We start from the raw sequence: 13,236 nt of genomic DNA, 5'->3' as shown, positions 1-13,236 counted from the left end.
TGAGAGAAAACACAGAGTGCTTAGTGAGCACAGGGGGGACCAGAGAGTGAGGACCTGACACTCTATAAACACTCTATTGATTATTTAAATTAGAGGAGAAAAAACATCTTGGCCATAAGGAAGATAGAGGATGTGCACAAGACAGACCTGGGCTTGAGGAGGAGAAAAACCATGTGATGAAGCAATTGAGTGGACGGAAGCCAAAAGTTTTTTTTTTTTCCTCTCCACTCTTCTGCAGAATTGAGCAGAATTCTGAACGAGCGCACTGAAAGGAGCTCACATTCTAAGCTATCTGGAAAGACTGCATGACTTCAGCCATAAACCAGCATAATGTGTTCGGCGTGTGTCACAGCCCATTTGAGAGCTACCCCGACCTTCTGCCATCCTAACTGACCTGGATACTGGACACGGCATCATCAACCCGGGGAAAGCAGCAAAGATCTCTGGAGGTGCGATGTCCTGCCAAGTCATCTACTCCTCCAATCAGGACTGATTACAAACACTCAATTAAGAGGCATTTGGAACCTGATCTGAACACTAATCTCGCCTCTTGTTCTTCTTGGAGGCTTAATGATCAGCATTGGTGAATATGACAAGGACAATCAGTTCAGTTCATTTTGTAGCCTCCCTCCCATGCATGCGCGCACATGTATGTGTTTGTGTGTGTGTTTCTGGCCGAGCGTGTCAGCACGTGTGCAAGGATCGTGTTTTATGCTGGAAGGAAGGGAGCTGAGAAGACGCACGCCGGCTGCCGGCATAAGTCCCACTTGGATCAGTTTTGAAGTGCCTCCTCCCCAAAGGGAAATCTGGTTGGAAATGCCCCGCCTGTGTTGATTCAACTGGATAAGATTTCAACTCGTCGTCTCTTTCGGCTTCTCACCAAGGTTGCTGCTTCCTAATTATAGAAACACCCAACACACAGCCACCTTGTAAATGAGAATCAAATGGGATTGCTTACAGGAAGGAATGAAAAAGGGAATGAATTGTATGAAACACTGGGGTTCTGTTGAACTTAAATCAGCACTAATGGGGGCAAAAATCGAAAGGAAGAAAGTAGATAATCATCTGTCTGAGTGGCAAGCAGGGATGCTACAGGTGGCGGCAGCAACCTTGACCTCCGCTGTTCTGAGAAGAGTACATTTTTACCCACTCAGCCATTTTTTAAATTGAATTTAGCTTGATGGTGGTGTCTCTCACATCGTCCATACTGGGAAGTTACTGCAGATTGAAATTAAAGGATGAGGGAAAAGAAAGCGAAGGAAGATTGCTCAGGATCTGCCTTGCACAGAGAGTGGGCTCCAGACCCCAAACTTTATTTTAACATAATCGCAGTCAAAGCAATAAATACCAGATATTTCTGCAGGAGTCACCGGCAAAAATCAGAAAATGCCTCATTAGGATTCTGATTTTTGATGAGAAAAGGAAGAGTATGCATTTTTCTGTCTCCATTCCAAAGAGTTTGGTGATCTTCAAAGATCTATAGACTTCGAAGACTGATGGTGCATTTTGCCTGATTTTGAAATTTAAAAAAATTTATATTACAAGTCAGGATGGCAGCTATCCTTGGGGCGAAAGGTTAGAGACTGGAAGCGGAGGTGAGGGGGCCTCTTCCTGGGAAGCTGGAAATGTCTGCTCTGCACTGGTGACGTGGACATAACCACGGAACCAAATTCTACACTTTGTAAAATTGTATCAAACGTTACACTGACTTGGTGTATTTTTCTAGATATAGATTATAATTTAATAGACTTCTAGATTTCATGTAAAAAAGAGAAGTATTTTGGCATAAAATCCCCACTGTTTCCGTAAAACAAAGTCTTTGTTTGCTTTGGTTTAAGTGATGCTCTAAAACCCAAGACTAGGACAGAGGGACACTCTCGCCTCAGGTACCAAAAACTCACATATCAAGATAAGTAACATCTGAATGCAATTTAAAAATATATATAAATTAATGCAAAAATCCATGCTGAACAAGTAAGTAAAGATAAACAAAAGATATTACTAGAGAAACTAAAAATGAATCTTACATCCCCCAAATTGCCTACAAAAGACGAAATGCCCATTGTGTAATTAATTACACTTCCAGGAATAATCAGATTTGAGAAACTAAGGGCAGATTAGTTTTCATTCAGTGAGCTTATAGTCTATGAACATAAATGAGTAGGGTTTCAAAGTATGGAACAACTTAGGTCATTTTAAAAGTAGCATTAAATGGGGTGAGGATATAGCTCAGTGGTAGATTGCCTGCTTAGCATGTGTGAGGTCCTGGGTTCAATCCCCAGTACCTCCATTTAAAAAAGAAAAAAAGTAAAAAAAAAGATGCAATGTGTGATTTATTCCAACAAAATCCCCAAACTTGAGTTTCACCTGTATTTAATTACAATTTTATGGTGATTAAACTTCCTATGACGTTAGCAGAGTGAAATCTTCCATTGATTGGATGGAATTAGGACAAAGTCATGTATTTATTGGTTCGCCCACAAAGAAGAGACCACAAATCTAAATTAGGGACTGAAAAGCATCTCTGTGACATCAGCTGTGTGTCCTGCTGAAACCCTACCGCGCAGCCCCGACCAATCAGGCAGCAGAGTCGGGAACGCGTCACTCAGCCCACACGTCTCCCCCCATCACCACCACCCTTCTAGACTCTCTTTCTGGAGCTTCACATTCATTTTCTTCATGTTTTTAACCCAACGTCTGTGAAATTTTTATTGCTCCCCCGATGATGACATCCGATCTGAATGTAACCACACACCTCTCTGCACAGCGGTGTTTGTCACAAACCATTATAAATTATCATGCTGATAGTTTGCACTGCTGGGAAACCGGAAAAGCTCCATAAATTCTAACTACTGTATCAATGACACTCTTGTTTATTATGCTCTAGATAGAAAGTTTTATGAGATTCAAGATGGCAGCCTCACCAGTGAAGGAAACCCAGTGGAGTTAAGACCCAAGCAGCTCAGTGGGAATGCGGAAACCACGCTCACCGCACAGGGAGCACCGCTTTCGGACAAATGCTTGGTAGGTTGCGCTTTCTTTTCTGCTCTGACCCTTCGCCCACATGGAGGAGATGGCTGGTGCAAAACAGAGAAACCACATTCCTGCTTCCCCCTCGACAGCCTCTCCTGCACTCAGAACATTCTGTAGCCACCTGTAGCTGCCTCTTGTATCAACATCACAACACAAACCAGGCAGTATGTTTAGCTAGAAATCCCAGCACGACGCTGGCCCACAGATGGATGCTCTAATGCTCCACTGACTGATTGATACCCCACCTTTGTTCGGTGAAAAATTTCAGGGCATTATATTATGTTTTTAATGCTTATTTGTAATGAGACCTGATTCAGGGCTGGCATAAATATACACTGTTGAATTTTAAAGCTATCAGGCTCAACTTGCACGTTCATACAACTTAGGGAAATATCCACCATCAAAAGCTTTCTGTCAGGTTAGCACCGTTTACTCCTGCACTGGGCCAGTCTTGGTGTTATCCACATGAAACGCTGTGACTGTGCATTTTATTGTATGGCTAAAATTATGAAAAAATACTTTAATGAAGTAAACAATAAACTGTAAATAAAAATGATTTTTTCCTACCACAATTTCTCTATTTAATTACTTACTCATGCCTACACTCTCAGAAAAAAATTGTTTACTTGGGTCTCTGGGATGTTTTTCAATAAACAAATGTGTGAAGGAATCGATCTCTTGAGCTTTCACACTGTGGAAGTTGACTACACAAATGCTGACAGTTTCAAGAGAAGATTCAGAGTGAATTCTATGCAGATCGTCCCATTATTAGGTGAATATATTTAGTTTGACATATGCTTCGTTTCATATGTCCAAATGTTCCAACAATCACCAAGTTGTTAAAGATACCATAATAATGATAATTTCTTTTGAGAAGACCTCTTCACTTTTCAGAGGGCTTTCCTATCTACTACCCTATTTTATCTTACTTATGACACTGGCACAGGAAGTGCTTTTTACTGCCATTAGACAGATAATAAAGATGTTAATATCGCAAATAAAACAAACAGCTTATTCTTAACAGAAATGATAACTGAAAGTGTACTGGTTCTCTGAATGTGACGTATCATATCAAATACGTTTTTGGAAGCAGCCTAATATAAATTACACAAAAAAACCCCATCCCACCAAAAGCCAAAAGTCTTTACTTTTGCACACCCAACAACTTACGAAGTCAATGAACTGATACTTAAGGAGTTTCTAGTGTTTTCCTTTTTTTTGCTTTTTGTTTTTGTTTTTTTAGGGAATTCTAACCCCCTGTAGATGTTAAAGCTGTGGTTTCTTCTCACAACCTTTACAAAAGGAAATAAGAATCGTGCCACCTTTGGAGAATGTTCAACCGCAACCTTCAACAGTGGCAGACACAACAGAGTTGTGTGGACCAGTCAGGAAAGGTAAGTGACAGCAATGTTGGTCTTCCAGTATCATTTTTGGCATTTTCATTGATCAAACGATCAGGTAGCCAACACTTGAAAACGTGGCATGAAGACATTTTCCAGGGCCATAATCTCCACTGACTACATCAGCTAAATATATCCACCTTCAAGGAGAACAAACTCTACTACAATTAAAAAATACCTTACTCTGCATCATTGAAAACCAAAACCAAAAACTCACTGTTATCGTTACAGAAACAATCTTTTTGGACCGTGTCATTTTCTTGAATACCTTGTTAATATCAGTAATGAGGTCCTTCCCTCTGAATTGTAATTATCCTTTTTTTTTTCTTATCATCTTTAAAAAACAACACTTAACAAAAAAGTTGCTTCCTCCATCCTACCATACTCTACTTCATATCAGGATGTGTCAGAAAATTATTGAAGGGTTGCTGTGTGTCAGACACTCGTGAACACTTTATACACAGTAACTCAAGCAATCAGCTTCCCCTTCTCACCCTCCTGCGCAGCTGGGCGCTAGAACCGCTCACACCAGCTCACACGGAGCAAACGTGCACGTGTTTTTGCAAGTCTGTGCACAATGACATCACGTGGGTAGCTTGAAATTGGCCGTGGTAGGAATATTTACACTACAGAAATTGGCAAACATTACAGATCAGCACTTGATCTATACCTCCTGACTTCCAGTGGTTAAGCACGGACCAGCACACCGCTGCTAACAACTACTGACTATTCTGAATTCTTTAACTGTTATATTACATAGACACACACAAGGTCAAGACTTTCAGATCAGGAATTACTAGTAAGCATGAGTTAACTGAACTCTAACAGCACCTTATTTTGAAGAATAATGTTATTACTTGAGTACATTTTACCAGAGTTCCTTAAAATATCTCTTATAGCATTTAAGTATTGTCAAAAAGCAAAAAATAAAACAGAATAAAATACAATGAAATAGAAAACAAGTCTCCAGGCTGTCTAGGTGATTGACATTGTAAAAACCGCCATACAGAATACTGGCCAAAAAAAAAAAAAAAAAAAAAAAAAAAAAGAATGAATTCCCTGTTTCCAAGCAGTTACTGGAGCACTCTATTAATGGCAACTTTCACACAAGATTAAAAAGTCAATATAATACCCTGAAGCACTTCTGAATCACAGAACAAAGATTAAATTGAAATCGGCATGATTTCACTGGCGCAGTCGTGTATGCTGATTATGTGGAAATTGATCAACAGTATATAATTGTATGCTAATTCTCTAAGCACCAGATGTTCAATTAACCAGATGACCTCATTTCACTAACCCTGAAAAACTAGTTTCCCCCACCAACCCGACAGGTTCTCGAGGACTTCCTTCAGGTGGGAACATTTTCATACTATTCTGTTCTTCTCTAAAAGGGTTATGTGTTTGCAAAGAAAATATTTTAAATAATGAATCCGCCTGCAGGATAATGTTTATATCCTACAGACATTGTACACAATTACATCTAACTGACCCATTTTAGAACTTGGGTGAACAGATCAGATCAGTCCCTGAGAAGCACTTTAGAAGTAGGGTTTAAGCAGACGATTTTCCTTTGCTAAAACTATTTTAATACCTAGCTGTCACTAAAGATCAATACTCAGATTCAGGTCTCTGGAGAATACATCCTGGGCAGCGTGCACAGAATGGAATGACGTGGACAAGACAGAGACAGGTGGTCTGCTGGATGTCCAGGGAAAAGAGCCACTCTGGATCGGAGTGGACTGCTGCCCACGATCTTAAAACACACTTCCCAACGGTGGAAAGCAAAACCCTCACACCAGGGCTTTCATGCAAAGTGATCATTTTAAGTGTAATTTAGACTGTCTCTCTCATGAGAATGTTTTCATAATAATGAAACCTGCATAAATTGATGCTTGAGTCACTTAACCACAGGAGACAGGAAGACTAAACCACATGAATAAAACACGGATTCATATTCCAGTGCCATGATATTCACTGTGCATGAACTTTTTTTTAAGCATTTCCATAAGAGATTTTAATCTACTAATAGACATTAATCTATTAGATCTATTAATGTCTACTAACAGACATTAACTTACTCTAAAAATCCCTCATCAAACTTACCCTATATTCCTTGCTTCTTTTCAATGACACTTGGTTTTGGTCATGTCAAACTCAACAAGACAAATACAGTTCTTAAGTCATAAAACGCACCCCAGATTTGCTAAAATAAACAAAACCCCACCAACCTCACCGTCTGCCAATGCAATTTATGTTAGTGACCCACAATATTTCATAAAAACTCAAGTGAGAGTTTGGGTTTCTAATTCTTTGCCTTCCCAGGAGAAAAAGAAACCCATATACAGGTTTCCTAACCAAAGAGTTCCAAACCCAAAAGTGTCCACAGGAAAAAGCACATGAGAGATTACGCATTTAAATATAATCTCCCTGGTTTGGGGAACTCAGAAATCACTTAACATAATTTAATTTCCACACCATTGGCACATGATCTGGCCTCCTGGATGGCTCCCGCTTTCCCCATAGACATGTGCGCCCACTAGGTGGTGCTGTGGCCCCCTGTTCAAACATCCGCACTTACTTGCAGTCCCTGTCCTCCAGATCAAAGTGAGGGTTGAAGTTGATCATAATTCTCTGATATGGGTCCGGAGCCTGAATCAGCCATTCACACTTTTCACTTGGGTGATAAGAATGAGGATAACCAGGAGATGTCAGGTAGCCGGGGCTTTCAATTTTTATAGTATCGCCACATTTATCTGCAATAAAAATAATATTTTAGTCCACCTTGCCCTGACAACCAGTTGGGTGTTCTAGCTTTACATATAAATGACCGGGTCTTAAGCACTCCATAACTTTTGAAGGGGAACTCCGAGAGGTCCCTGCCGGTCCCTCAGGTGGCGCCAAGAGCAACAAGTCACCGAGAAAGTCTTTGATCTCAGGAAGCTGGTTCAGGAGGAAAGAGGACTAAAGCGTAGCTGGGACCCCCTCCTCCTCCCTGCCCCCCACCAAGTTCCCTCCCTAGAAAAGGTCTTCGAGCATTAAAAGCATTAAGTCCCCTCAATGGATGTTAACACGGTCCCCAGGGAGCTTCTGCTAGACTTAATTCTCCCCCCAGAAGCGTAATCGCATTAAGTAGCAAGTTCTAAGTGAAGGAGGCTAAAAGGATGCTCTTCGACCCCTCGTGTTGCTTTTTGATGATAAGCCTGGTCTGTGTCACTGATCAGTGGGGACTGTCACCCAGGACTTCAACTGGCTTAAAGCCCAACCTTTTTTGTTCTTGTTTTATCTGCCCGTAAATCTAAGTGGTTTTGAGTTATCTCTGCTCTGGAGATCCAGCTCATCAGAGAACAAAGTAGATTTGGTGAAGCAGAAACAATTCTGCTCCAGTGCTCCAAGTAAAGTTGCTCTATCTTGGAGACCAGATCAAAGCCACCGGGCAGAAAGAAAAATAAATCACTCCATGGCATTAATTCTAATCACCCTACATGTTGGAAAAGACTCCACCCCACTGAGGTCTGGGTGTCACATCTGGTAAGTGACATGCTCACATACTAGCAAAGGGGATCTAACAAGCTTTGAGCCTTCATTTCCCAAAATCCAAATGCTGAAGTGATTCACTGAGAGCCTAATAAACCAGTCTCTGGGCTGCCTGACTGTTCAGCATGGACCCTCACTGTCACTTTTTATGATGAATTTCATTCTGGACAGCCTCAGCCTGAAATGCTGCCACATTTATTGACGCTTAATTTTGAGCAATAAAAATTCGGTGCAGAAACTCTGTAAGTGGTACAGGTATGAAAGCAGGGAAATATATAAGCCCATCAATCACAAATTTGCAGTAATGGTATATATAGATTTTAATATTGCATCTAATAGATTCCCTGTGGAAAGAGAATGGCCTTCTTCGCTCTCAGCATGAATTTATAAATCTACGGAATTTTATTACAGGAAAACCAGGTCAAATGGAAATGAAAGATGAAGTGCACATCAAAAATGCATAAAGCTATATGCATTACAGAAATCATTTCCCATAAATTAAAAAGAAGACGATATACATTATGTTGTTTTTCTCAACGGCCTGATGTTTTTGACTTTGTTGCTAAGACTGGAGGCAGCCTTACACTGGTTTCCTTTGCCTTGGCTTTTGGAAGCTCAGGGTTTGCCAGGAAGAAAGAGTGTAAGTGAAGTTCAGAATCTCAGCTAATGATGGTATGGGACTCTGTTATGTGATTCGGCCGAGGCTCTTGCATTATTTTAAATGTGCGGAAAACTTGGAAAGGGAGCCCCATCTCATTAAGTCTCTTCCAGCTCCGTGCAAACATCATAGCCGTGTCTGGCATTTGTTAGAGGAGTGAAATAAAACAGCTCTGCTTGTAGCCACTCGACAGAGTCACTTCAGAAGACATTTAGGTGGACTGGGTACCACACCAGAGCTCTTTAATCTGTGGCTTCTGAGAAAGTGACAGTGTAATAAGATAGTGTGGACTCCTAGACTCTCTGGCTCTGTTAAATCTCTCTAACAGTTGATTAAGAAAGAGCAGTTTCTAATGATTCTGGACCATTAGTCCTAAATAAGGTTAATGAATTAATTTAGCAGACACTGGTCCTCGGAGGAGGTGGACATGGCTTTAAGAGGTCTGCTAAGCCACAGAGGCATTAACTGGCTCTGGTCACTGCAGGCACTGTAACATGGCTTTGACCAGTCAAGCCACTGACTAAAGCTGTTTCTCAGCATCTGTCAGCTTTCTGCTAAGAAAATTAAGAAATATACATATCTCTTATATACGTACACACACACACATGGAATTCACAACCTAAAGTCTGAAAGCTATTTGCATTAGGTTTCAAACCCATCCTGTGAACACCTCCACCGATTTAATCTCTGGAGCTGTGGAGGGCAGAGGTTGGGTTACTGTAATTTCTAAAGTCTAACCACTTGAGCACTTTCAATTGGAGGCGAGTATTATTTCATTCCCTGCCAGATTATAGGAAGATGCCATCAACTCAGGCTCATTAATAAACTGAACTCCACATTCACAATTGTGTGTGTGTGTGAACGCACGCGTATGTGTTTTGCTTCCAGGAATATCTTTCAGAACACTGGTAGCTGTTGGGGAAATCTATGGCTTCAATCATGAAACCTCCAAAGAGCATGTTAGAGAGATTAACTTCCATCGTAAAGATGTGATTTAAATTCCTCTCTGTATGAACGCCTCCACTCGCCATCTCTTATTAAAACAATATACCACCTTAAGCAGCGATGGCCTGTTCTTCTAATTACGCTGATGGAAATCTAAGCCAGACAAAAGTAAATATTTGATAATTAGTTAATAATTGCTGAAGACTTACTGTGAAGCTAATGCCATTCCCCGGCCTCCGCCTACTTTACAGCGTTAAGTCAAACGTGCTTACAACCAGATCCCATTTTAAAACACATTATTTAGGTTACAAGATACTGTTTATAACCCGGCACGGTCTTCCATTTACTTAACAGTCAGTGGTTTTAAAAAGCTAAGTGGAAGCAGCGACTAGGTTCGGAATTTTCAGATACCCTGGTGCCTTCCACCGTATATATCAGATTCATTTATTGACACTCGGTAACTTTCTTTCACACTCCAGGCGGAGCAGGGCCGCTTTGCCAAGCGGAGGAGGGAGTTCCATCCGCCAGCAAACCGCTGCCTCCCGCAGGCACCCGCCGGAGGAGGCAGCTCAGGGGAGCTGAGGGGGGACCAGGAAGCTCTCCCGGTGAAGCGTTCATTAACTTTCAACAGCCATCAGATTTTTGAAAGGGAGTCTGCTCTAATTGCCTTTGGGAGGAAACAATATTAAGATAATTGGTGTGCTGATCGGGGAAGGTAGGCAGCTCCGCCTGGTAACCGAGGCAGGAAAAGCCCCCAGCAGCCAAACCACCAACTTCAGGCGGGAGCCGGAGGACTTGAAATCTCCCTGCCCGGCACCGACCGCTCTCCTTCCCTTCGTTCTTTCTCCGCCTGGATGAAAGTTTCCTTCGCCCGGGAGGCGGCCCTGCCCGGGGATCCCCGGCAGCCAGGCGCGGGCAGCGGGAGCCGGCCTCACCCCCGCGCGCCCCCGCCTGTCACTTACCGTTGCGAAAAGCGGCGGCCGCGGCCACGGCCAGGGCGAGCGCGGCGCACAGGAGCGGCAGCCCCCTCTCCATCCTCCTTCGCCGGGTCCCGGGCCGACGCGGGAGAACCGAACGCGCCGGGCAAACAGCGCCGGGGCGGTCTCCGCAGTCCGGAGCGCGCCCACTCCGCCCAGAGCTGTAAAATACTCAGCCCGTCTCCGAGAAAGGGAAGCGGCGAGGCAGTGCCTGGATCCGAGAGAAATGCTCCTCTTTTTGTGTCTCAAGTCGCCTGCATCCTGTCATTTAGCTCCGGTTTCCTCTCTCTTTTCCCACACTTGTTCCTCTTCCAGGAGCCACTGCCCGGGCCATGTCTCAAAAAAAAAAGGGGGGGGGGTGAGGAGGAGGAGGGAAACACACTAACGCCAATTTCCAGAAAGAAAAAAAAAAAAAAAAACCCGGCTTGTTTCTGGACCGGTTGGAGCCGAGGAGCTGGCGCCCAGGGGAGGTCCGGGGTGTCTGCGCGAAGGAGAGGGGCGAGCAATGAAAAGATGAGCGGGAGACGGAGGAGTTTCACCAACTGCACCCCCGCCTCCCCCGCCGCCTCCGCCCCCTCCCCTCCCGGAGCCCTTCCCTCGCTTCCTCCCGCCCCTCTCCCCGCACAGGCTCGCCGGCAATTGCCTGACAGGAGACGAGGAGGGAACAAGTTTCCCTCCGTGTGCGTGCCCCGGCCGTCTGTCCGCCTCTCCCGCAGGCCCTGAAGGGATCTCCCCGGGAAGGGAGGCGCCCGGGGCTGCACCCACGGCGGGTGGGCGGGCGAGTGTAGGGAGGGGGCGTCGAGGTCGGTGGCCGCGCCAGGGTCAGGCTTGCCTCCCTCGGCGTGCTCTCTCGGAACCCCGGGGGAGAGTGGGGCAGCTATCCCGGGATCTCGGGGATCGGCTGCCGGGGCGTGCGGCGCGCCGGGGAGGTGGCAACCGCTTCTCCCAACTCTGAGCCCCCGGGAGGCGCCTGCGGCGGCCGGCCCGCGACCTGGAGAGGAGCAGCGGGGCACCCCGGAATCCTGCGTGCCAGGCCTGGAGGGGCCCGGGATAGCTCGGCTAGGGTGGGGGACACACCCCGGAGCCGAGCGAGAGTCGGCAGTGTCGCTGCCACGTAGAGCGGAGTCATTAGACTCGCGCGGGTGAGGCTGGGCTGCAGCCCCACCCGGCCTCTCTGCCCGGTATCGGGGCGCGCGGCTGGACTCCAAGCGTGCCTGGGTGCCCGCCCCGCGCCACGGGCTCCATTGTTACCAGAGGTCTGGTGCCCTCTCCTCGGGGCAGAGGGGACGCCTGAGGGTGGGAGGTGATGCGCCTTCCAGCTAGGGGGCAGTCGTCGCCCGACCCCGCCCAGCCTCCTGACTCGGAGCCCAGGTGCTTGGGGTTTGGAGATTAGGGGTCCAGCGGCCCAGGTTCCCGCGCATCCTGGGGGAGGGAGAACGGGGGCGGGGGCGCGGGGCGAGGTGCTGCTCTTGGCAGGGCTCTCGGGGGCCCGCTCCGGACACAAGCCATTGTCAAGCCGGCCCTCCAGCTCCTGCTCACCCCCGCCTCCCACGGCGGCGCGTCCTCACTGTGGGCTGGATGCCCCCCAGCTCCAACCCCGAGGGCTTTCCGGGAACGGCTGCAGAAGGCCTCCGCGGGTATGAACAGCAAGGACATTTCAGGGAACAAACAGGTTTTGGCCGCCGCTCACGCCCTTGAGTGGGTAAATGCCCGCGCACCCCCCTCGGAAGGAGTTCGTGGGGAAGGTGAAAAGGTCAGACGCCTCCTGGGACCGGCGTTTCTGTGCACACCCGAAAGCAGGGCCTTATTCCTACCTGGCGCAAAGAGCTGGCAAAACAGATTTAGGAATGTTGGCGAGGAGACTCTGGTCAAGGGTTTTGGCGGAGGAACGAGGGGCGGGGCGGGAGAGAGGCGGCCCCAGGCGCGCGGGCCCCAAGCGAGGGCTCCGTGCTCGCGGGTCGCGGCCGGGCGCGGTGACGCGCGCCCCTGGGGGTGCAGGCGGGCCGGTGCCGCGCGGAGCTGCACCCCATGGCTCGCCCGCCCGCGCCCAGGCGTCCCAGCCCCCCGAGCTGGAGACCCGCCACCCCCCCTGGGGGGGGGCACTGGCCGCCCCCCACCCCCGTTCCCGAGCGCCTCTTCGCGCTCGCGGATTTCCTCCTCCTCGGCGCTCCGACCCTGGACGCGGGGCAGGAAGGTGGCACTCGGAGGCTCGGGGTCGGACGCCTGCGGGGAGCGGAAGGGGCGGTGGCGCGGCGAGACCGGGCGCCAGGCGCGCCCCGCGCGGACCCCGGGGAGCCAGCGCCGCGGAGGGAAGCCCAGGCCCTTGGCTCCCACGGGCGCGCGACGCCTCCTCCCGCCTTCCCCTCTGTCCCCGGCGCGCCCCCGCCAGTCCCGGCCCCCGGCTGCGCGGGGAGGGCGAGCGGCAGCGTCAGACTTGGGGTGACCCCGTGCGACCTCAGCCCAAGGTTCGGGGGGAGTAGCGCCTTTCCGAACCTGGCAGGTTGACAGAGGCGGCGAAGCGGGAGGCGCAGCGCGGGGCGGCCTGGAGTCGCAGCGCGGGGCGGCCTGGAGTCGCGGATGCCCGCCTCCTCCCTGGTGGGAACCGCGCGGCCGCGCTCTCTCCGGGGACCGGCTTTGACCCTTCTGTGCCTCCGCGGGGTGAGCGAGGGGGCACACGCCGAGACTT

At 47.7% G+C, this 13,236-nt stretch overlaps 1 protein-coding gene across 4 annotated transcripts in view; it reads right to left on the bottom strand.

Moving 5' to 3' along the window:
• Positions 1-11,052, bottom strand: part of LOC105100649 (neuropilin-1) — a 136,452-nt gene extending 125,400 nt beyond the window's left edge. For all 4 annotated transcript variants that reach the window (XM_031444510.2, XM_031444511.2, XM_031444512.2 and 1 more), the window contains exons 1-2: positions 10,536-11,052; positions 7,015-7,189 (exon numbers count right to left, since the gene is read on the bottom strand). In XM_031444510.2, coding sequence (XP_031300370.1) covers positions 7,015-7,189; positions 10,536-10,608 — 248 coding nt within the window. In that variant the 5' untranslated portion in view covers positions 10,609-11,052. The remainder of the gene's footprint in view (positions 1-7,014; positions 7,190-10,535) is intronic.
• Between the last annotated feature and the right edge of the window lie 2,184 nt (positions 11,053-13,236).

The sequence above is a fragment of the Camelus dromedarius genome, chromosome 26, assembly GCF_036321535.1.
Source record: "Camelus dromedarius isolate mCamDro1 chromosome 26, mCamDro1.pat, whole genome shotgun sequence".
NCBI lineage: Eukaryota > Metazoa > Chordata > Mammalia > Artiodactyla > Camelidae > Camelus > Camelus dromedarius.
Note: the sequence above shows the minus strand (reverse complement) of the source record. Positions and strands in the feature narration are given on the sequence as shown.